Source organism: Mauremys reevesii, unplaced genomic scaffold (assembly GCF_016161935.1).
Source record: "Mauremys reevesii isolate NIE-2019 unplaced genomic scaffold, ASM1616193v1 Contig21, whole genome shotgun sequence".
Taxonomy (NCBI): Eukaryota; Metazoa; Chordata; order Testudines; family Geoemydidae; genus Mauremys; species Mauremys reevesii.
In genome coordinates, this window is record NW_024100831.1 from 212,566 (window position 1) to 236,911 (window position 24,346).

Consider the following 24,346-nt stretch of genomic DNA (forward strand, 5'->3'; position numbering starts at 1 on the left):
GAAGGAAGTCTCTGTCTGCGAGCAGAATCCTGTGTGGAGCATTCTTGCTTTGAAGGATTGGATCTGGAGGCACTGACTCTGTGGGTGCTCCGGGGCTGGAGCATCCACGGGGAAAAATTAGTGGGTGCTTGGCAGCCAAGCTCTCCCCTCTGCTCCCCATCTCCCCCTTCTCCTCCTCCCCTTCCCATTGCGCTGCGTCCCCGCTGCGAGGGGGGGGAGCGGGAACACTGCGCGCTCAGTGGAGGAGGCAGGGAAGAGGCGGGGATTTGGGGAAGGAGCTGAATAGGGGCAGGGACTTTGGGGAAGGGGTTGGAATGGGGGCAGGAGAGGGCGGGGCAGAGGTGGAGTCAGGGCAAGGCAGAGGGGGGTCGAGCACCAACTGGCAACGGAAGAAGCTGGCGCCTATGACTGGACTGGACTCATTTTGGAGCAGTGATTGCCACTTAGTTCCATAGTTCTCAAAGTATTTGGTCTTTTGGCCCTGAGATGAAAACTGTGTCTGTGTCTCCTGGACCGTGAAATACAAATATTATCTCCTAAGCTAATATCTGTTCTAATCAGTGTGGTATCTGATCCATTCTCCACTGGAGAGCTGTGTGTTCACTAGGGTTTTTGAGAAAGGGAGTTGGAGGAGGGGCTTGCTCTGCTCATTCCACACATCAGCCTGGTATTGCAGCGCTTCCAGGAACTTAGCCCAAACCACCCGTGCTCTTGTTTTCACGGCGGCACAGGCTGACTCTCCCGTCGCTGGGTTAAGGGGCTCTGTCCTGGGGTTGGTCTGCACAACCCTGGGATTGCTCGTCTACCTGAGGAATAAGAAAGGTGAATGGCTCCGGGACAGCGCGGTGGCACCAGGAAATGACGCCCAGTGGGGCCGTGATGAAATCGCACTGGAGGATTTCACTAGAATTTTGATTCACCACAATTTGCTTTAGCTTCCCCTTCTGGCCTGAATCAAGTTCTCTAGTGACCGAGGCGCTTCCTGCCCATCTCTCTGCCCACGGCCAGGAAGTGTGGGGCTATTCTCAGCTCCTGGCTTCCCAGAAATCTGACTCAAGAGCTACAGTGGTGCCCTCCTGGCCTCCCCTCCAGGTCTCCTCTCTAGTCCCACACACTCCTGGAACGTCAGGGAGTTGCAGGCACAGCTGGGGGTGTCTGTAAATCAGCCAATTGCTCTCTAGTTGTGAAACAAACTCACTTCCCCTATTAAAAATATAGAGACCAAACTCACGTGAGAAACGCAACAGCAATCCCACCCCTGAACTCTGAGACTCATTTATTGTCCCCGCTGAACTGCTTCTCTTTTTGCCTAAATGCATAAAAACCATGTAATAACTTGCAGGTCAAAATGCCGAGTGCATGATGCCTGAGTTTCTGTTACATACGCGGGTGGCACACACACACACACACACACACACACACACACTCTCTCTCTCTCGCTGATTATTTCCCCAATGAGCCGTAACCTCTCATTCACCCTCTGACCATCCGTACAAGGCTCTTCCGAAAAGCACCAGAATCTCCCCTGAAATGAAATGACGAGAACAGGAGGGGTGGAGCAGAACTTTGACTCCACCTTGTTCTCCGCTAGCCCCACTGCCAGGTGCTGATGCCTCCCCACTCGCTCCCTGCCGGGCTCCGGAACTCGATTCCACCCCGACGAGTGCAGAGCCTGGTGGGCTGGAGCCCATGGGTGGCGCTGCTGATCAGCATTGCCAAAAAGCGTGCGTCGGACCCCCCCAAATCATGAGCTTTTATGAAAAAAGATTATCCTGGGATTTTAGGTCTTTCAGATTTCTGACCTCCCCCGGCCCCCGCACACGTGACGGTTAGCCTTGCTCACTCTCCCAGGTGTACGGGGTAAGGGGAGTTTGGCCTCTGCTGCAGGAGCTCTCAGCCCCACATCTGCCCCTCTCCTGCCCAGCCATTCATCCTGTCCCCACAACCGCCCTCAATTTACCCCCCTCAGTTCAGTCCCTCAGCCCCCATCATCACGACCCCATCAGTTCAGCCCCCCCCCCGCACCACCACCCTCAGTTCACCCTCCCAGCACTCACACCATCTACTCACACCCTCAATCCAGCCCTGCCGCCCCACCAGCCCTCACCCTCCTCACTTCGGCTGTCAGGATTAGGGCTTTTCCTCTAGCCACATTGTGAAGCCCGAGGCCTTTCTCTGCAGCCAGATTAGGAGAGCAGCAGCCATGAGCTAAGGAGCAAAAAGTCACATCCTCACATTCCCTGTAAACTACATGAAACCAAGGTAATATCGGGCTGTTAAGGGGGTTTCTCTCCTAACAGTGCCCATCATCACCAGATAAAGGAACAGAGCTTAAGCTGGTTAAAGAAAACTTAGTTTCATGCATCTAGGGTGACCGGACAGCAAATGTGACAAATCGGGACAGGAGGTGGTGGGTAATAGGAGCCTGTATAAGAAAAAGACCCAAAAATCGGGACTGTCCCTATAAAACTGGGACATCTGGTCACCCTACATGCGACCTGTCTGGCAGGCAGGCACTTATCAACAGTTGTGGTTATAAAATCCCCATTTCTTTATGGTTTTGTCTTTATGTTCCCCACTTCCCTACTGTTTTCTCTGTGGTTGCTGTCTGGTTCTTTGACTGTTTCTGTCTGTGACGGTTCATTTTGTGAGGTACATTAATGACGGTTGGGGGGTAGGATTGGTTAGAGAGTTGGTTACACTAGGTTAGGGTGGGTTAGGAACATGTTACTACAAGGGCCGGTTACAGTCCAGCTCAGCAAGACTCAAGTTTCACTATCTAAAGTGGGGTGCAAAAGGAGGTTCTTGGGAACCAACTCCAGGACACAGCCCCGAGGTCAGAGCTGCCGGAGCTCCCCAGATGCCCTGATCCTGACGGTCCAGCAGGGACAAGTTATCTGCCTTTCTGGGAGTGGGAGTCGCAGCATTTGGGTTTAGTCTCTGCATTGTTTTGGGTAATAACTGTTAATAACGAGCGGTTACGTGGGATATTGCTCTGTGAGGCTCTTTGCCTGGTAAAAGACCCCACACACAGGGGCGCCAACTTATATGGGCTCGAGGGGCTTAAGCCCCAGGAATATTCAAGGCTGAGGGCTCTGCTCCACCAATATTTGGAGCTGGGTTTCTCCCCTGCCCCACCTCAGAGCTTCCCTGCCTGAAAGAAAACAGCCAGTGCCGCTCTCCTTTGTTTGTGCTGCTTCTGCCTAAGGCTATAGAGATCAGCGGCCAGCAGCCTCTTGGAGCACCGGGGAAGGGGAAGAGGGAGAGAGGAGGAGGAAAGAGGCACACAGGTCCTTGGGAGCTCTCTCCCCCGCCCCCCTGGGGCAGCAGCATGGGTGGGGAGGCCACACATGATGGCAACGCCCCCTCCCCCCGCCCCGGTGTGATGAACTGGGAATGTTCTTAATGTTTTCTCTGAATACCGTGTTGGTGCCTCAGTGTCCCCTCTGCAGTTCTTTGCTGCAGAGCAAAAGGCCAGTGCACCTAAATGCCTGGCACTCTGTATCCTAGCAACTGATGGCCTGGGCCCCTCCTCTGCAAAGGTGCCAACTGAAGGTGTTGTAGGCTGTACCTACAAGCTCTGTTTTAGACCGTGTTCCTGTCATCGAATAAACCTCTGTGTTACTGGCTGGCTGAGAGTCACGTCTGACTGCGAAGTGGGGGGGCAGGACCCTGTGGCCCCCCCAGGGCCCCGCCTGGGCGGACTCGCTGTGGGAAGCACACGGAGGGGCAGAGGATGCTGAATGCTCCAAGGAGAGACCCAGGAGGTGAAGCCGTGGGAGCTTCTTGCCCTGCAGACAGGCTGCTCCAAGGGAGAGGAGGCTCCCCAGAGTCCTGCCTGGCTTTGTGGGGAGCAGTTCCAGAGCAGCGCCCGGGGACTCCGTGACACCCGGTACCCACCATAGGGGAGGTGAGTGGGCTTTCTGGACCTGAGAGAGTCCCTAGGAGCATGTGCAGTGACTGTGGTCCAGAGTGAGTGTGCTGCAGGGAGGGGGGAGAGCAGGGGTCCCTCCCCTGGAGCTTGCTGCTGCCGGTAACGGGGTGGGGGGGGAGTCCCCTCTGGCCCTAGCCCTGGGGCAGCCTGTCTGCATCCCAAGTTCCTTATCCCCAGCCCTGTGCCCCCAGCACCTCAATCCTGAGCACCCTCCTGCACTGTGAACCCCTCATCCCCAGCCCCACCCCAGAGCCCTCACCTGAGGGGAAAAACGTGCAACTTAAATTTGGTGGTCAGTTTGGTGGTCAGTTTGGAGTATCATTGTGTTTAGCACAATACTTGATTATTTTACACCCCTTTAAAGTATATAACTAGTCGTATACAGGTGTTACAAAGTGGGAATGTTCTTCTCTGAATACTGTGTGGGTGCCTCAGTTTCCCCTATGCATTTCTCAGGGATCTAGATGGTGGGATAAGGGGGTGTGATTGTTGGAAAGCCCTAGAGGGCCAGTGTGATGCCGTCTGCACAGAGAATGGCTGCAACCCTGTCTCTGGGCAACTGATGGCCTGGGCCACTCTCCTGCAAGCTGCCAACCGAAGGTGTTGGAGAACAAAGAGATCAGGTGGCCTCCTAATGCCTGGAAAAGAGACAAAGGCCAGAGGAGGGAGTGTCAGTGCCTGTGCAGACTTCCGGGAAGCGCATGGGGTGGAAGGGGATGCTGGGATGCTTTGGAACAACTCCATACAAAGCCAGTCAGGACTCTGGGGGAGCCTCCTCTCTGAGCAGACTGTCTCCAGGGCAAGTAGCTTACACCTTCCTGGGTCTGACCTCAGAGCATTCAGCATGCCCTTCCACGTCATGCACTTTCCACAGCGAGTCTGCCCAGGCGGGGTTCTGGGGCAACCAGAGGTCCCTGCACCCCAACTCCGCAGTAAACCTGACTCTCAGCCAGCTGGTAAAACAGAAGGTTTATTAGACGACAGGATCACAGTCTAAAACAGAGCTTGTAGGTACAGAAAACAGGACCCCTCAGTCAGGTCCATCTTGGGGGGTGGGGAGCCCAGACCCAAGTTCTGGGCCTCTCCCGATTTCCCCAGCCAGCTCCAAACTCACACTCCCTCATCTGGCCTTTGTGTCTCTTCCGGACAAGGAGGCCACCTGATCTTTGTCCCCAACACCGTCAGCTGGCACCTTGCAGGGGAAACTGAGGCACCCACACAGTATTCAGAGAAAACATTAAGAACATTCCCACTTTGTCACAACAGGTGCATCAAAATTTAGTACCGTATATTGAAGCAGGCAAGTGCTGCTTCTGACTTTCCACTTTTAATTGACCCTTGTAATCTTGTGGTGCCGACATTGTAGCTTCATCTTATATCGGCTTACAGGGTTAGAGATGGGGGGGGGACCACCATTTTGGGCCCCACCAAAAATTATACGAACCTGCCGCCTATGGCAACACACCCACAGTGCGAGGTTACCCTGAGCCCTCGGCACGGGGAGGGGGAGGGGGCCTAAATGACGAGGGTTACTCCTTGAGCCCTAGGACCAGGGGAAGGTGGGTCCCCCTGAGTGTGCGACGAACAGAGAATTGTGTGCGGGTAACACAACCCCCCTGCAGGCCCCAATTTACCCCTCCCAGCCTCAGCTCTGCTCCTTAGGGTTCTTCACCCTCCCCAGGCCTGCGGCCTGCCCTGGGGTCCCCTCTCTCCCACTTCCCAGGCTGGCAGGAGAGCAGCCTGCCCGGGGCTGACAGCGGGACCCTCTCCTCAGCCCCCACAGCAACGTCCCAGGCAGAGAGCTCAGCTGAAACCATAACTCGGTGACATCTGAGAGTTCTAGCCCCAGCCCGCGAGTCAGGCTGAATTGTACTTAGCAATCGCACCTCTGGCGATGAACTGGCGAGCGTTGGCATGTCTGTCCCTGGCACGGCCCTTGCTCTGCGGGCGGCGGGGGTGCCAGATCCCAGGGGAGGGGGAAAGGGCGGGAGACGCAGGGCTGGCTCTAGGTTTTTTGCCGCCCCATTATTATTTAGGAAACTGGAGAGTTCAGCGTGGAAAGACAGACTGGCCAGTAGAAGAGTAATGTGGGATTTTAGTGTTTTTGGGGAGCTTATCACAGAGTGAGGCTTTATGTGTTTAAACGTACGTGTATTATTGTGAGATGCGTCTGACGCTGCAAGATGAAAAAGCAGCAGTGCTTGACCCTGGGTCACTGGAGCACACCAAAGCGCCTTGGGCGCTAGAAACGGGAGAGAGTAGGGAGAAAAGCGTAAGGCTCTTTGGATCTGCTTCTCATCCTGAGTCAGCTCCTTCAGGTGACAGTTTCCTCAGCCCCAGACCCCCCTGAGCCATACTTGCGGCTCAGATCCCAGCCTGGAGAAGAAAAGCCACAACTGGGGCGGGGGCAAAGAGCAGATGCGTGAACAATACCTGGGCGGGGGAGCAGTGAAGTTCTGTCGAGCTGCGCTGACTCCCTGGACGTAGAAATACCTGACGGGCATCGTGAGCTCCACATCCGGACCAGGCCCCCAAACCAGGCTCCTCTCTGCACTCACGGGGCTGGAGGAGCCTCCCCGACTTGCAAGAGCAGCAGGAGGAGACGCTGCAGCGGCAGAGCCTCTCTCAGCAGCAGCTGCTGCCATGATGGCAGCACAGAGGCACAGCTGCACCCCATCCTCCTGCCCGGCACGGAGGTGCTGGGGGGGGGCGGAGGTGGGAGCTCGACACTTTTGGGGACGGGGTGCTCAGGGAGAGGCGAGCTGGCTGTCTTTGACTGGAGGGTGCTTTGACCAATCGGGCGAGAGAGCAACGACATCGCTCTTCTGCTGCCCGGCACAGCCCTCCCGATGGTGAATGGCGGGATCTGCCAGTGGAGGCGCCCGGCCCTGCCGGTGGCGCACACCGCACTAGCGCAGGGGCGGGGCAGGGCCCGAGACACTGGGCAGAAGGGGATCACCCCCCTCCGCGCTCGCCCCACCGGCCAGTTCCTCGCTGAGTCCCGTGTTGCCGATGCAGCCCCAGCTTCCGCCGGCCTCCCTCAGCCCAGGGGCGTCGTAGTGAGGTCATCAGGCTGGGCTAATCCTCCTGTGACCTCGGCCTGGATGTGCCGCCCCTGGAGATGTGCTGCCCCAGGCACCTGCTTGCTTTGCTGGTGCCCAGAGCCATAGGCGCCAGGTTATATGGGCTCCACGGGCCCCAGCCCCAGGAATAGTCAGGGCTGGGGGCTGTGCTCCACCAATATCTGGAGCTGGATTTCTCCCCTGGCCCTGCCTGGAGCGGGCACTGGCCCCTGCCACCACCATCCCCCTCCCCCCCCCCCAGTAGCGTAGTCGGGGGGAAAGGGGGGGGGGAAGCGGCCGCTCCCCTCTGAGCACATTTCCAAAATCGACGTCTTTCCAGGCAGCCAGCACTGGGCTCTGGACTCGGCGTCCGGAGCCGGGTTTTGCGTGTGGCCGCCAGCTGGCTCTGGGCTCGGCGCCGCCCTCCTGCAGCCCCAGCCCTGCTCGCTGGCTCGGGGGCTGCAGGCAGGTCGACCGGTGGCCGGGCTCCCCTCCCCGGGGGAGAGGAGGAGGAGGAGGCACCCGCTCGCAGCTGCCCGGCTCCCGGGGCCGGGGTGGGCTCTGCCGGGAGGGGGAGGGGCGGCAGCGCAGCCCCCCCAGTGCGGCGGGGCTCTGAGGGGCAGCAGCCCCGTTGGTCCCAGGCAGCCCCGTGCAGAGCAAGGCGGCCGCGCGCAGGGAAGGGGCTCTGAAGCCCAGCTGGTGCCGGTGGAGAGGGAAGGAAAAGGGGAGGGGGGAGGCTTTTTTCTCCTGGTCTCTCTTCAGCGGAGGGGGCTGAGGGAGCTGCAGGGCCAGGAGGCAAAGGAGCGACTTTGGGTTATTGCCCCCCCACCCCGTACTTAACCCCCCCTCGGTGTTCCGCCCGGGGCGGTGAAATGGGGCTTAGTGCGGCTTGTGAAGGGGGGCGGGTAAAGGTGCTTTAAGGTGCCAGTTGTGGCTCCTCATCTCACTGCTGACTAGCTGCAGACCCAGTGCTCAGAACTCAGCAGTGATCTCAGGGGCTGCACAGGGCTCTGTAGGAGTTCTCAATTACCTGCCAAATCCTTCCGCAATGCCACCTTTCCACTCAGCTAGCTCCTGAATAGTGGGGGCTGAGGGCAGGGGGGTGGGGGGAGTGTAGCAGATGCCAATTTGAGGTGAATAGGCTCTTGGCCAGATTCTACTGTGTTTATGGTGCTTTGTGGCTGGTGGATAACCAGGAATCTGGTTAATAATTGTTCTCTAAATTCAGCTTTCTTCTTTCTCTCTCTCTGAATTATCACTAATTCAAAATAGTGTGCAAGCTGACTGGATAATGGTAATAGCATAATCTCTTGTTATAGCATTGTAAACCCTACTACCTGATTAGTAATTGGATATGTCGGGTGGCACCTTTTTTTAATGTGTTCAGTAAGGATTTCACGGTTAAGCCAGGCTGGTTGCCTGCCACGTTTGCTATTCTTTCTACACATCTGGATGTTTTTTTCCTGCAACCTCAATAAGGATTCTTTAAAATACAGCCAGCTCTCCTGCACTCCTTTCCCCCTCATGTTATTCTCCCAGGGGATCCTGCCCATCAGCTCCCTGAGGGAGTCAGTCTGCTTTTCTGAAGTCCAGGTTCCATATTCTGCTGCTCCCCTTTCTTCCTTGTGTCAGGATCCTGAACTCGACCATCTCATGGTCACTGCCTCCCAGGTTCCCAGCCACTTTTGCTTCCCCTACTAACTAGTATCATTGTGTTTAGCACAGTACTTGATTATTTTACACCCTTTAAAGTATATAATTGGTTGTATACAGGTGGGAATGTTCTTAATGTCTTCTCTGAATACTGTGTGGGTGCCTCAGTTTCCCCTATGCATTTCTCAAGGATCTAGATGGTGGGATAAGGGGGTGTGATTGTTGTAAAGCCCTAGAGGGCCAGTGTGATGCCGTCTGCACAGAGAATGGCTGCAACCCTGTCTCTGGGCAACTGATGGCCTGGGCCACTCTCCTGCAAGCTGCCAACCGAAGGTGTTGGAGAACAAAGAGATCAGGTGGCCTCCTAATTCCTGGAAAAGAGACAAAGGCCAGAGGAGGGAGTGTCAGTGCCTGTGCAGACTTCCGGGAAGCGCACGGTGTGGAAGGGGATGCTGGGATGCTTTGGAACTACTCCATACAAAGCCAGTCAGGACTCTGGGGGAGCCTCCTCTCTCTGAGCAGACTGTCTCCAGGGCAAGAAGCTTACACCTTCCTGGGTCTGACCTCGGAGCATTCAGCCTGCCCTTCCACACCATGCACTTTCCACAGCGAGTCTGCCCAGGCAGGTCCTGGGGCAACCAGAGGTCCCTGCACCCCAACTCTGCAGTCAGATGTGACTCCCAGCCAGCCAGGAAAACAGAAGGTTTATTAGATGACAGGATCACAGTCTAAATCAGAGCTTGTAGGTACAGAAAACAGGACCCCTCAGTCAGGTCTATCTTGGGGGGTGGGGAGCCCAGGCCCAAGTTCTGGGCCTCTCCTGATTTCCCCAGCCAGCTCCAAACTGACACTCCCTCCTCTGGCCTCTGTCTCTCTTCCGGACAAGGAGGCCACCTGATCGCTTTGTCCCCAACACCGTCAGCTGGCACCTTGCAGGGGAAACTGAGGCACCCACACAGTATTCAGAGAAAACACTAAGAACATTCCCACAAAATATAATACTGTATATTGAAGCTGCTTCTGACTTTCCACTTTTAATTGACCCTTGTAATCTTGTGGCGCCGACGTGTTGTAGATTCATTTTATCCCAGCAACAAAAAAATGATTTGTAGGACCACTAATAATCAACAATGGATTTTTCTGATAGTGACATTGTGCAATAAAGAGAAACTTCAATGCTTACGGCTTCCAGTCCATGTTTACACTATTTAATAAAATATATATATCAGCTTACAGGGCAGGAGTGGGGGGGAGGCACCACCATTTTGGGCACCACCAAAAGTTATACAAACCTGCCGCCTATGCCTAGAGCCGGTCCTGCAGGAGGGGGGTCTCTCCCGGGGGCGGGGGGTTCTGTGTAAGAGTTCCACACACCATTTGCCCCTTCCGCTCTCTAGCACTGAAAGACAGCGCGGATGAGACTTGTCAGCTCAAATCACTGATCCCCACCCTCAGCGCTAAGCCCGACACCTGCCGTGAGACAGCTGGAAGGGACTGCTCAGCCTGCCCTAGCAGTGAGGCCCAGCCGCTAACTGCTGACGTCACCGAGAGCTGGGCTGAGCGGGGTGTGTGTGACGGTGCTGCCCGTGGGAGCCAGCTGAGGTCACTCAATCAGGGTGAACTGCAAACCAAACAGGGCAGACAAACCTCAAATGCTGGTGGTTATTCCAATACTTAGATTTACCAACCAGCACAAAACAGCTTCCGTAGTACCTCACTGGTTACTTAGAAGTCCAAACAATGTAGTTCCCTTAAAGTACCCAGCCTTAGGCCTCCGTCCAGACACACCTGTCAGATATGATGATGGTTACTGAAAATCTGATCTCATCATATAAAAGAAAAGGTTTTTCCAATCCCAGAGGATCAACCACATACCCAGGTCCAATTATAACTTAGATCTTACCCAAAATACACGCTACAGCCAATTCTTATTAACTAAACTAAATTTTATTTAAAAAGAAAAAAGAGTGTGTTGGTTAAAAGATCAATATGCAGACAGACTTGAATTCAATTCCTGAGGTTCTGATACACAGCAGAGATTAGCTTGTAGTTGCCAAAAGACCTTTTAGAAATAGTCCATAGGTTATAGTCCAATGTCCATATTCAGGGCGGCTCCAGTGGCTTAAGGTTTCCCCCTCTTGAAACCCAAAGCAGCTCTGAGATGAAGAAGGATCGTGTCCCAGGTTCTTATACATTTCCTGCAGCCTTTTGGCCTGAGAAAACAATAGGCTTAACTCTCCTTCTCCCAACCATCCTGGCAATTAGCACAGGGTAATTTATCCATTAAACCCTTCAGATACAGGTTACCACAACCTCCAAAGCGACACAGAGACAATAATACTATTTCACTCAAGTATCTTCCTAAACGTTACTTTTTGATCTTTGAATTAAAACTATAGCAATAGACAAGACTTGTTTGCTTACATCACAAGACCTGAGCAAACATCTCCCCTTCTACCTCTAACAATGCAGGCCGCATTTCAAAGCTCTGTTCATTTCCAGATCTTCCTAAGCAGTCTCTAAAGTTCACCATGGTTCAGGTCAGTCTGTGAGTTGATTACCTCTTTCTGGCCCTGTCATCTTTCAAGGAGATATTAGATCAGACTCATAACGTCACAGGGGGCTCAGGATGTGGCAATAGAAACAGGTAGCAACAGAGGAGGCAAAGGCCCTGTCATAGGTTTATTCCCCACTTTGAACTTTAGCGTTCACAAGATGGGGACCTGCATGGACTCCTCTAAACTAAAATCCTAGTTTAGATCTGGTTCTCGCTGCCACCAGCCAAGTTTTAAGTGTCTGACACACTCCCTGTTCCCCCAAAAACTTTTCCTGGGGAACACAGATCCAAACACCTTGAATCTCAGCACAAAGGGAAATAATCCATTTCCCCCACCTTCTTCCCCCTCCCCTTGTCCTTGGGAGAGATACCTTGATTCAAACTCCTTGAATCAAAACAAAGAGGGACTCACCTTCCCCCCTCCCCTTCCCCTGAAAATCCAAACAAGGGAAGAAATCAATCAAGTTCTAAAAAAGAAAAGATTTTATTAAAGAAAGAAAGTACACTATCTCTGTAACACCAGGATGGAAAATATCACAGGGTCTGACTTATAAACCTGGAGAGACTTCCCCCTCCCTCCTCCTCAGAATAATCAAAGTAACAGCAAACAGGAATAAATAATTTATCCAGCAAACACACAATTGCAAATACAGAAAGTAACTCAAAAGACTAATCCGCCTTTTTAACTAATACTCACTATATTGAATAGAAAAGGCTATTTCAGGAAACTTGGAGAACTTGAAGGATATGACTGGCCTCTCTTAAATCCAAAAAGAGACTAACTCCAAACAAAGAAACACAGACAAAGGCTTCCCTCCACAGAGATTTGAAATTATCCTGTCCCTTGATTGGTCCTCTGGTCAGGTGTTCATCAGGTTACTGAGCTTGTTAACGCTTTACAGGTAAAAGAGACTTTAACCCTTAACTATCTGTTTATGACAGGCCCCATGGCCAATGGGGGCACAGTGGTGCGCAGAGTGAACGGTGGCGTCACTCATTGTAACTCCTGCCCCGTGAATGCACCTCTGAACTCTGGGGCTTTGCTGGCCAAGGACCACACCTGTGAGAGGTGCACTGTGTGTGGGGGGGGTGTTAAAGGAGCATTTGTTTGTTGGACTTTCCCCACACAAGGTGAGGAGCTGAGGCAAAGGACACTGCCCAGCGTACTCAGAGGTGGGCGTTTTGCTCACGGTCACACACTTATGACTAGCGGTGATGGTGTTTTCCCACACCAATGCCGGGCTCCTTTCCCCTTTCTTTGCTAGACACGACTCAGGGAGGGGAAGCGTTGGCTCTGAGAGGCGCCGGGGGGGGGTTAGTTTTCCCAGGTTGCGGCTGGGACTCAAGCGGGTTCTGTGCTGGATTGTTCTGAGGAACCCCTGGATGCTGAACCCGGCCCTGGTTGCTGCCGACTCCCCTGGCAGAAGGGTGGCATTTGTACAGCAGGGGCAGGCGATGACAGGGCGCCGGAGTCTCCAGGGCAGGGCGAGGCCAGGACAATCTGGCAGCTGCAGCACCACACAGGAGTCAGGACACCTGGGTTCTGTCCGGCTCTGCTGCACTCTCACTGTGTGACCTCGGGCAGGTCACGTCACCTCCCCATTGGCTTCTCTCTGGGACAGGGGTTCATGGTGTTTCCCTGCGTGGCTGGCAGTTAACTGTCAGTGCCAACCTGAAACCACGCGAGGAAACGAGAGAAACCGCAATCTGCACAGCCCTGGTGCTAACCAGTGACGGGTGTCGGCGTCCTGTCACTGGGAATAGCCCAGGGACGGCGCACGCTGGTGGGCACAGGACGGTCATTCGTGGGCTGCCTCAGGCCTCAAATGTTGACCCTAAAAGGCACAAAACAGCAAAGCTCCCTGCTGCAAACGCAGACAAGCCCCAGCCTCACCGGTGTGAAACCCACTGCACTCACCTCGCTGCGCCCAGCGTCTCCTGCTGCCTCGCAGTGCAGGGACCCACTGCCCCTGCTCCAGGCGGGTCCCGCGATGGCGCGGGGTTTCCTTCGTCAGGACATGTGGGGCCTGTCTGTGGCGGCGAGTGCCCTGCCCCGGCCTCCTGCCCTCCGTCCACGGCCCATGGAGTGTCCTCATGGGGGTCACTCCGGAGGCTACGCCCCCTGCTGAGGGGGCCAAGCTCACTTACTCTGGGCCGCAGGAAACAGCGGACCTTATGGGGGCCAAGGCCCAAGCCGCACTCCTGCCCTGAGCCCAGCAATAGGCCTTAGAGAAGAGCCCCAACCCAGGGAGGAGTTTGGGGGAGATTCTCTGTGGAAAAGCTGCGTCGGCTCCAGGGCCCAGTGGGGAACCCCAAGCAGGGGCTCCCCTCGAACCGTGAGGTCCCAGCGCCCACAGAACAGCCGCGCATGACATGGGGTCACTTCCGCCAGGTGGTGATTTGCACCCAGAAACCAGGGATGGTCACTGAATGTCACTGTTGTCATGAGACAAGCGTGAGGCACCACAGCAATGAGAAGTAACCCTACAATAACAACCCAACACTCCCCAGCAACCCTACAATAACAGTCCAGCCTGTCTACAGCCCCAGAGCTCCGCAGCAACCCTACAATAACAACCCAGCCTGTCAACAGCCCAGCGCTGCCCAGCAACCCTACAACAAAAACCCAGCCTGTCCACAGCCCTGTGCTCCGCAGCAACCCTACAATAACAATCCAGCCTGTCCACAGCCTCAGCTCAGCCCAGCAACCCTACAATAACAAACAAGCCTGTCCACAGCGCTGTGCTCCGCAGCAACCCTACAATAACAATCCAGCCTGTCAACAGCCCAGCGCTGCCCAGCAACCCTACAACAAAAACCCAGCCTGTCCACAGCCCTGTGCTCCGCAGCAACCCTACAATAACAATCCAGCCTGTCCACAGCCTCAGCTCAGCCCAGCAACCCTACAATAACAACCCAGCCTGCCCACAGCCCAGCGCTGCCCAGCAACCCTACAATAACAAACAAGCCTGTCCACAGCCCTGTGCTCCGCAGCAACCCTACAATAACAATCCAGCCTGTCCACAGCCTCAGCTCAGCCCAGCAACCCTACAACAAAAACCCAGCCTGCCCACAGCCCAGCGTTGCCCAGCAACCCTACAATAACAACCGAGCATGCCCACAGCCCGAGCGCTCCCCAGCAACCCTACAATAACAACCAACCCTGTCCACAGCTCAGCTCAGCCCAGCAACCCTACAATAACAACCCAGCATGTACACAGCCCCAGCGCCCGTCAGCAACCCTACAATAACAACCCAGCATGTACACAGCCCCAGCGCTCCTCAACAACCCTTCAATAACCTCCCAGCCTATCTCTTCACCCCGATCTCCCCCGTCACTTGGGGGCAGCCAGGCCCAGCCCCACAGGGCAGGCCTGTCACTGCAGCGGGAGTGGGGGCGGACTCCCTCTCCATCCCCCCGAACCGCCCCTCCACGCTCGGCCAGGCTTGGCTGCAGTGCCAGGGCAGTGGGTGCTGCTGTGGGCGGAGCCCCTGGGCAGGGTGAGGAACAGGACGCTGGCCACGAATGCGAGCCCTGCAGACCAGCCCGGTTTGCCTAGGCGCAGATCCGGCCCTAGCTGTGACCTTGCCACCGGGGATCCCCCTCCCGTGCTGCCGCCGCTCCCCGACTCCATCTGCCCGGATTGGCTGGGCTGGCAGCTGCAGGCACAGAGCTGAGCAGAGACAGGCAAAGAGAGAAGTTGGTGCCGAGGCTTGTGGCCAGGGGAGGAACCGACAGCCCGTGAGTCGTCTCACCGCACTGACACCTGCCAGAGCCTGGATCCCGCTCCCCCTGCCAGGATGCTGCTCCCGCTGCTGCTCCTCCCCTGGGCATGGGGGGCCCTGGCCGGTAAGTGGGGACCCCCCCTGCCCTTTTTGCTACTGCGGGGGGGTTGTGCATGATATAATGCCAGGGCCAGGGTGGGGCAGCACCACATAATAACATAAGAGCGGCCGGACTGGGTCACACCAAAGCTCCACCTAGCCCAGTGTCCTGTCGGCCGACAGCGGCCGGTGCCAGGTGCCCCAGAGGGAATGAACAGACAGGAATCATCCAGGGAGCCATCCCCTGTCGCCCAATTCCCAGCTTCTGACAGACAGAGGCTAGGGGCACCATCCCTGCCCAGCCTGGCCAACAGCCATTGATGGACCTGTCCTCCGTGAACTTATCCAGCACTAGTGACCCTTGCTGGGGTGCAAGAGGAGGGGGAGGCAGGTTACGGTTCAGCAGGAAAACCCTGGAACTGGGGAGCATTAACGAGACTGAGACTCTTTAATCTCTCTCCTCACCCGCTTTGTCCTCCCCTTGTTCCCCCTCCTCCAGCCTCCCCTCCTGTCCCCGCAGGGTCTCTCACCCTCCGGGTGCTCAAAACCACTGTCTTCCACAATGCCAGTTCTAGGACCATGGAGGGGTTTGCTCTGCTCGGGGACCTGCGGACCCACTCCATGGATTGCAGCTCCTGCAAGATCCGCTTCCTGCAGCCCTGGGCCCAGCAGGGCCTCACTCCGAAGCAGTGGCAGGGCCTGGAGACAGTGCTCCATGACTACGTGTCCAAATTCTTCCCTCTTATTAACAAAGTGGTTAAGGATGAAGACGAGCACTGTGAGTATGGAGCGGTTCCCACACCCAACAGGGAGCTGAGAACTGACACACTCACTGCAGTAACTGTGTCCTGACCGGGTGGATCGGGGGCAAGACAGCCAGTTCCTGGCCCTTAGGCTGAATGGAGCTGGTGTGCCCTAGAAGGGAATCGCCCCGTTTCCCATTCTCCACCCCGCTGAGCCACTCCCCCAGCTCTGCGGCCAGGTTGCAGCCTGCGCCCCCAGAGGAGAAAAGCCCCGTGTCCCATCCATAACCATAAGCACATGGTTTTTCACAGCCATGTGCCCGAGCAAAGGCCCTTGTTCATGACACTGGAACCTGGCCAGCCTGAACATTGAAAACTGACACCTTCAACTCAAGAATTGGACAGGCAGGAAATGCAGAGCTAAGCGAATCCCACTCCCCACCCTCACAGCCAGCTCTGCCCAGTGGGACAGGACAGACCCAGCACACCTCTGCTCAGCTGTCTGCGCTGGGTGACACTAAAAACAGGTCCTCGGGCGAGACTTTCTCTCAGGAACCCCTTCCCCACCTGCCCCCAGATTTGCACCACAAAGTCTCCCCTGCACCTTGCTGGGGCAGAGCTAGTTTCAGGGCAATCTGCCTGGGCAGGTGATTTCACAACAGAGTGACAGCCGGCCCTGCGATCACAGCTCACCCCCACGGGAACCTCTCAGCGATGGGGATCAGACGGATGCTCCTGGGGCTCACAGGTTTCTGCCTCTCTGGCTGAGTGACTGTGAGACTCGGTGTGTCATGCCCTGAGGCACCGCTAGGGAAACAATCGCTGGCAGAGGTGTGAACTGTCTGTGGGCTCAGGTGCGTGTCACCGCCGGGCGTACGCACCACAGACAGAACCAAGGCCCAGGGACTTTGTAACGCTGGGAAGCCAGACTCATCCCTGCTACTGGTGCAGAGCTGAGCTCAGGGGAGCCCAGGGATGTACGTTTATTAAGGCTCAGGGACATAATTTTCTCTAGAGCATCACAAATCACTTTTAAAAAAAAATTAACATTTAAAAGGCAGGTGATTTGGGTGGGGGTCTGTATCTCACAAAACCCATGACCAAGGGACCCCAAATTTGCACCACAAACTCTGCCCCAGGCCCCGATATAGTGCAGTGATTTTTGAGCCAATCTGACCATATGTGTGGACCTCAGAGCGCTTTGAAAACATCAGCTCTAAACAGAAACCGCAATGTGCCCTTAACTCCGTCCAGGGCCACCCCACAAGCCTGCCGCCATCTTGTGGCCTAACATCCTCATTCCACCCGACATTATGTCTTTATTCCCCTGTCTCTCTATTTCTGCCCCTACCACTGTCCCCTCAGTGACCTTCCAATGGCCTGTCCTCATTGCCCTGCCGTTCCTATTCCAGACCCCTTTGTGATTCAGGCCTCCATCGGCTGCGAGCTCCACCCCAACGGCACCTCACGGCAGTTCTGTGATGCCGCGGTGAACGGGGAGGATTTCATCAGCTTCAGCGTGGACGAAGGCTCCTGGGTCGCTCAGCACTGGCATAAGCTGGCCCTCCAGTCACGGGACTTTCTTAACCAGGATAAGAGCACGACTGCCACGGCTCAGTTTCTCCTGAGAACAACGTGTGTCAGTGAACTCAAGAGCTTTGTCCAGTACGGGAAAGAGTCTCTGGCAAGGCAAGGTGAGGCAGGACGCCACTTCCCGCTCACTGAGATGCAGCCACTTCTGGGGTGGGCTTTTTAAACAGGGACCCTTGTGTTGTGTACAAATGCAGCTCTATCTGGGCTGGAGCGCAGTGGCGATTTCATCAACACCCTGCACAGCAGTTTAAGACAGGAAGTGAAGGGGGATTCCTTCAGGAATGGTAAGTGCAGGAGCAGAATTGGGGTCTGGCCAGGACAGGGGGGCCAACGCCTGATCCCGGGGAGTGGAGCTGGGCTTGGCTAGTGAGTCCCTGAGGCTCAGGCTGAATCGTCCCCTCTCCCCCGCCCCGTCTCTCTCCTCCTGTCTCAGAGCGGCCGGTCGCCGTGGTGTTTGCCCGAGCGCCTCCCCCAGCCGGGACCCCCGCGCCGGTGCTGCTGGTTTGCCGGGTCACCGGTTTCTACCCCCGGCCCGTCCGCGTGGCCTGGCTGCAGGACGGGGAGGAGGTGGGGCCGGGCTGGAGGCTGAACTCCAGCGGGATCCTGCCCAACGTGGACCTGACCTACCAGCTGCGCAGCTCCCTGGCCGTGGGGCCGGGCGATGGGCACAGCTACGCCTGCCGGGTGCAGCACAGCAGCCTGGGGGGCCAGAGCCTGCTGATCCCCTGGGGTAGGTGCACGTCCCCGGGGGGGGGGGCGGTCGTGGTCTCTGGGGGCTTTTCCTGCACATCTCAAGCAGGGCAGGGTCCAGGCAGTGAGAGTGGGGAGAGGGAGGCAGAGCAGATGTGTGGGGTGAGGGGGGGGTGGATCGGGGGAGCAGGGTGGAGGAGCTGAGGGGAATGGGACGGGACTGGCACAGGAGGAGCAGGCTGGGGGCTGAGGGGAGAGGTAATGGGATGGGGTGGGTTGGGGTGGGGAGAGCTGTACGGAGTGTGGCAGAGGGGAGACAATGGGGCAGGGCTGGGGGGGTTGGGGAGAGAGGCAGGAGCCAGAGGCGGTCGGACAGAGGGGAGTAGCACTGGCATGCGGGAGGGCTGAGGGGGTGGGAATGTGGGGGGAGCAGCGAGGGTGGGACAATGGAGGACAAAGAGGGAACAGGGTCTGGGTAGGGGCATCTGAGAGCAGTGGGGGTGGGACAGTGAGGAAGGCAGAGGGAACACGGCTGGGTGGGGGGCTGAGGGCAGTGGGTCGGGTGGGGGGAGCAGGAGGGACTGTGGGGGAGGCTGAGGGCACAGGGTCAAGATGGGGGCTGAGGGCAGTGGGTCAGGGTGGAGGCAGCAGAGGGGACTGCAGAGGAGGCTGAGGGAACAGGGTCAGGGTGGGGAGCTGAGGGCAGTGGGTCGGGTGGGGAGCAGGGGACTGAGGGGAGGCTGAGGAACACGGCTGGGTGGGGGCTGAGGGCAGTGGGTCGGGTGGGGAGCAGGGGACTGTGGGGAGGCTGAGGAAAGGGGGCTGAGTGGGGCTGAAGGCAGTGGGTCGGGCAGCAGGGGTCTGCAGAGGAGGCTGAGGGAACAGGGTCAGAGTAGGGGGCTGAGGGCAGTGGGTCGGGTGGGGGCAGCAGGGGGGCCTGTGGGGGAGGCTGAGGGAACAGGGTCAGGGTGGGGGGCTGAGGGCAGTGGGTCGGGTGGGGAGCAGGGCGGCCTGTGGGAGAGGCTGAGGAACAGGGTCAGGGTGGGGCTGAGGGCAGTGGGTCGGGTGGGGGCAGCAGGGGGCCTGTGGGGAGGCTGAGGAACAGGGTCAGGGTGGGGGCTGAGGGCAGTGGGTCGGGTGGGGAGCAGGGCGGCCTGTGGGGGAGGCTGAGGGAACAGGGTCAGGGTGGGGGGCTGAGGGCAGTGGGGCGGGTGGGGGCAGCAGGGCGGCCTGTGGGGGAGGCTGAGGGAACAGGGTCAGGGTGGGGGGCTGAGGGCAGTGGGTCGGGTGGGGGCAGCAGGGCGGCCTGTGGGGGAGGCTGAGGGAACAGCGGTGGGGTGTGGCAGGGCAGATGGCAGTGGGCCAGGGTAAGGAGATGGGGGGACTGCAGGGGAGGCCTTGGGAACAGGGCCCACACTCCTGTCCCCATTCCCAGCACATCACCCCTGTGTGTTACAGGGCACAGCAGGCCCTGGGGCCCTGGCCTGGCCGTGGGCATCACCCTGGGGGCTCTGGCCGTGGCCGCCGTGGCCGTGGTGCTGTGGTGGAGAATACGCAGGTGAGTCTCTCCCTCGCCGGGGTGGGGGTGGGGAGGCCATTACACCCCATAACCCATCCCCTCTGCTCTGTCCTTCCAGGGGCCACCCGGACGTCAGACCAGGAGAGCCCAGAGCCTGAGGATGCAGCACCGGCTTAGATGTGGGGATCGGCCCCTCACTTGGGGACATGGACCGTGGGGCTGACTCTGCGCCCTGAGGCCCCGTCTGGATCGGAGCACTGGGAGATCAGGGCAGCGGGTGAGGGGTGGGATTCTCCTCCCCTGGGACGTTTGGGGCACGTTGGACATGTGAGGGCGCTGTGGGATCCAGGATCCGCATGGAGCTGGAGCTGCCCTGTGCCATTCAGTAAACTCTGCAGGGAGGCGCTGGCCAGCAGGCCCCGGGTGCAGGGGTCAGGCCCGGCTACACGCACAAGGGGAGAGAGTACAGGCTGGGGCCATGGGAGCCAGGAGGGGATCCTGGCAGGGCGTTGGGGCTGAGCGGGGATGCCCGGGAAGCAAGCGGAGCCCTGAGAACGCTATGGGACACCGGGGACGCTGTCCTTGGTCAGTGCATCTGCAGAGTTCACCTCCCACCCCGGAGATGGAGGTAAGGAGGCATCTTACTTGCTCCAGTCTTTGAGGGGCCCTGCTGGCCACACCTCCCTGCCGGCTCACGCACACTGGGGAGTCTTGTGCATTAGAGACACTTTCCAAAAGCAGTTCTAATACTCAGACCTAGATGTCACTGGCTGTAACTCTGCAACATACAAGAAAACTTTCTATTGAATCCAAATTAAACCTCTTATATAAGTGAGAGCCACCTGCTGCTCTTGCAAAGACAGCCCCCAGGAAAATATAACTTAGATAATATTTTTACCTCAGGGTTCCCAAGCCACAGACAAGGTTTTTATCTCAAGACCAGAACATCAAGACACTTAATCACAGCCTTAGATAGACCAAGAGACTACTCACCCCTGCAGCTTTAACTCCTGCTCCTGCTCGTTGAACCCATGTCACCTGCCTAGCAAGTGCCATTGAGTTGGGAGTGAGTCCCTCAATCAAAAAATGCCAAGCACAGTTCTGCTGTCCTTCATTCACACAACCAGGAGACCCACCTTTATTACCCCTGCCCCAGTAACAGAGACTGGGGAGCCCAGACCAGCCAAAAGTGACCCTGTAGCCAGCAATCCCATCATGCTGAGCACCCAGGCAGGGTGGGTGGGCCCATGCAAATGAGATCAGCCCCTGAAGTCCTTTCCCACAGCTCATCACCAGTGAGCTGTCAGGAGAGAGCTCATTCAGACTCTGCTGGCAACAGCAATAACAACAGTCCTGGCTGTGGCTGGGAAGTGGGTTTGAGAAAGGGGGTGGGAGGTGGACGTGAGGACTCCTGGGTTCTCTCTCTGGGGCTGGAGGCGAGTGGAGGCTGGTGGGTTAGAGCAGGGGGGCTGGGAGCCAGGACTCCTGGGTTCTCTCCCTGGGGCGGGGCGGGGCGGGGCGGGGCGAGGGGAGGGGGGGCTGGTAGTTAGAGCAGGGGCTGGGAGCCAGGACTCCTGGGTTCTCTCCCAGCTCTGGGAGGGGAGTGGGGTCTAGAGGGTTAGAGCAGGGGGGCTGGGAGCCAGGGCCATCCCTACCACTGTGCTGCCCTATGGGCTGGGAATGGCCCCTTCCCGGGGTGGGGTTCTGCTCTCAAGGGCTGTGGGGCTGCAGGAGCGGTAGCGGTGGGGGTGGGGGTGGGGGTGGGAGAGCAGGGCGACTCACCTGACAGGACAGGGGAGCAGGCAGGAGGTGGCAAGAGCAGTGGAAAGTGCTGGTGAGCAGCACGGTTTGGGGTGACTGCCCCAGGCCCCATGCTTTGGGGGGGCCTGCAGGGCCCAGGGTGACCCGGGGGTGAAAAGTGGGGATTTCTGCCCACAAATTTAACACATACACCACAAATTGCGTACATATTTGTCACTAATACGCACATAAAAGGTTACCCTATGAGAATAGGTACCCTAACATTTCCATGGGGGAAAGACAAATTTGGGCATAGGAGGAAGGATTTCTCCCTATAAAAAGGGTGACAATCCACCATTAGGCAGGCGATACATCCAGCTATCTTCCATCGTCTCACCCTGCCTCCCCTTTGAAGGCTGTCAACTACTGATGGTATTTCTTTTCACAGCTGTAAGTATAAAGAAATCTGCTTTCTGCTTTGCCTCTAAAGCATCTAGTTTATAGACTTATCCTCAGTCTTTTTATTATTTCCTTTTAAAATAACACCTAAGTTCAGAGTGAATTAGAACTGTGTATTATCATAGATTTATATCTCTTAAAGAACTGTGATATTTTGTAACTTTGTAATCTCAAACTGCTTTTAACATTTTTGCATTTACTTCTTGTTTCATTGATTTTAAATAAAAGGTCTTGATTGACGAATTTTGTCTCAGTGTAAGTTCCTGTCATATACCCCAATCTTCTTGTATAAATTCTGCAAAGCCTGATTTAAGACGAACTCTTATCTTCTAATCACACCTATTGGCATACCATACCCATATTGTTAATATCGATTAATTATTACTAACATTATTAATTAATTAGAAAATTAATTATTAAATAAAACTAAATTAAGTGGATAAATTCCACTGACCCTACTAACCCACCCCAAATCAGGCTACAACCTTGTACCGATAGAACTCATGCCAGAGTACCGTAATGTCACTTCCAAAGAGGAGTCATTAAAGAGGGGTAAGACAGCAGATAAATCAATGGAGCTCTGCTGTTCTCAGTGGTTGCGGATGACAGAACAAGGGGCAATGGTCTCAAGTTGCAGTGCGGGAGGTCTAGGTTGGACATTAGTGTAACCCTCCTGCCTGTCAGAGCCGGCAGCAACAAGGGCCGGGTTCAGTATCCAGGGGTGCCGTTTCAATAATGCAATGCAAAACCGGCTTAAGCTCCACCCCGTGACCTGGGACAATTACACACCACCCCCCGGGTGCCTCTAAGAGGCAACACTTCCCCTCTCGCAAGCACAGAGTCTGAGTGTGGCAAAAAACCTTTTAATGAAGGAGGGAAACAATGACGCTGAGGAAATACCACAAACAGGATGCGTAACCATAACTCATGAGCAAACAAGTCCAGCAACACAGAAGTCCCATTAATTTGCCCGTCCTTTCCCTGCACTTCACTCCCAGGTGCTGCCCTTGGTAGTGCTTACCCAGAGTGAGTTCACCTCCCAACCTGGGCAGAAGGGGCAAGGGAATAAGGGGGCACCCTACACACTTCCCCAGGGGCACCCACTGCCCACACTGAACCCCATTGCCACACCTCCCTGCTAGCCTTGCCAATCCACCAGCCCTGCTGGTGCTACAGGCTACCTCAAGATGTCTTCAGGAGCCCAAAGCATCACAGCTCTTATTGATTTCAGCCACTAGCGAGGAATCATACACACTGGGAAGTGCATCAGAGATACTGTCCCAAACCCAATCTAGCACTTAAATCTAGACATCAGTGGCCCTACTCCACAACATATAACAAAACTTTCAGTTCACTCGGTTAGCTTTGCCATTACACCGGGAATCCATGTCCCCTGCCTAGGGCGTGCTGCTGAGAGTGAGTCCCTCCACTGGAAAATGCCAAGAACAGTTCTGTCGTCCTTCATTCACAGCCACAACCAGTATGATGACCCTTTATTACCCCTGCCCCAATAACAAAGAGACTGGGGATCCCACACCAGCCAAAAGTGACTATTTAGGCCAGAAATCCTGTCATGCTGAGCACGCAGGCAGGGTGGGTGGGCCCATGCAAACGAGATCAGCCCCTGAAGGCCTTTTCCACAGCTCACCACCAGGTGTTAGGGAAGAACTCATTCAGACTCTGCTTTCACTATTTCACTAGTAGGGTGGTGAAGCACTGGAATGGGTTCCCTAGGGAGGTGGTGGAATCTCCTTCCTTAGAGGTTTTTAAGGCCCGGCTTGACAAAGCCCTGGCTGGGATGATTTAGTTGGGGTTGGTCCTGCCATGAGCAGAGGGTTGGACTAGATACCTCCTGAGGTCCCTTCCAACCCTGAGATTCTATGATAACAGTTCCTAAGCAAGCCTTCTTTATTCTTAAGTTAAAAAGCATTACAGAGAAAACATTGAAAACAACAAAAGAACCTACGTTTATGCTAATAACCCTACCAGAGTTAACCCCACTTCTAACATGGATTCTGGCTTCAGTAATCCTTTAACCAGCCTGGGACATTACCCATGGTACTAGCTGGACCGATGGACAGCCACATCCCCTCAGTTCTCCAACCTGGGTGCCTTGTCCATTGCTGCACCGTGAGAGCAGCCACTCCTGGTCTGTTCACGCACAGCCTCCAGCATGTAAATCACCCCGGCTATGCTGCATGGGTGCTCTTAGCCTGAATTCTATTACCGAGAGACACCAGCCAATTCCCAGTCCCAGACTTGGCCCCAGAAATGTGTGTTGCACCCTCCTGGACAATACAAGCTCATGGAAAGTCCACTGTTTTATTACTGGAAAATGCTAGGCCAGGGGTCAGCAGCCCTCGGCACAGGGCCCATCAGGAGCTGTGAGAAGCAGCGGCCAGCATGTTCCTGCAGCCAGCGCCACTTCCAGCAGCTCCCATTGGCTGGGAACGGTGAACTGCAGCTCTGGGATCTGCGGGGGGCCGTGCCCGCGACGGTAAACGGCCTTGCAGCCCGCCAGCAGGGTTACGCTGATGGGCCCCGTGCCGAAGGCTGCCAACCCCTGTGCTA

At 56.1% G+C, this 24,346-nt stretch overlaps 1 protein-coding gene and 1 pseudogene across 1 annotated transcript; both read left to right on the forward strand.

Moving 5' to 3' along the window:
• Nucleotides 1-520: 520 nt before the first annotated feature.
• LOC120393524 lies at nt 521-698 on the forward strand (annotated as a pseudogene).
• Nucleotides 699-12,153: 11,455 nt separating this feature from the next.
• On the forward strand, nt 12,154-19,825 carry LOC120393496 (antigen-presenting glycoprotein CD1d-like). Its single transcript, XM_039518085.1, has 6 exons — nt 12,154-12,268; nt 15,531-15,809; nt 17,187-17,468; nt 17,801-18,097; nt 19,516-19,615; nt 19,695-19,825. The coding sequence occupies exons 1-6, from the start codon at nt 12,154-12,156 to the stop codon at nt 19,732-19,734; spliced, it is 1,113 nt and encodes a 370-aa protein (XP_039374019.1). The 3' UTR covers nt 19,735-19,825.
• The last annotated feature ends 4,521 nt before the right edge of the window (nt 19,826-24,346 follow it).

What these genes read in the sequence shown, in the direction of transcription:
- LOC120393496 (XM_039518085.1), top strand. Translation starts at nt 12,154, where the DNA reads ATGGCCAATGGGGGCACAGTGGTGCGCAGAGTGAACGGTGGCGTCACT. An exon ending in GCTGGCCAAGGACCACACCT is followed by an intron (nt 12,269 to 15,530) that starts GTGAGAGGTGCA and finishes CCCCTCCTCCAG; the next exon opens with CCTCCCCTCCTGTCCCCGCA. An exon ending in GAGCCTGCTGATCCCCTGGG is followed by an intron (nt 18,098 to 19,515) that starts GTAGGTGCACGT and finishes TGTGTGTTACAG; the next exon opens with GGCACAGCAGGCCCTGGGGC.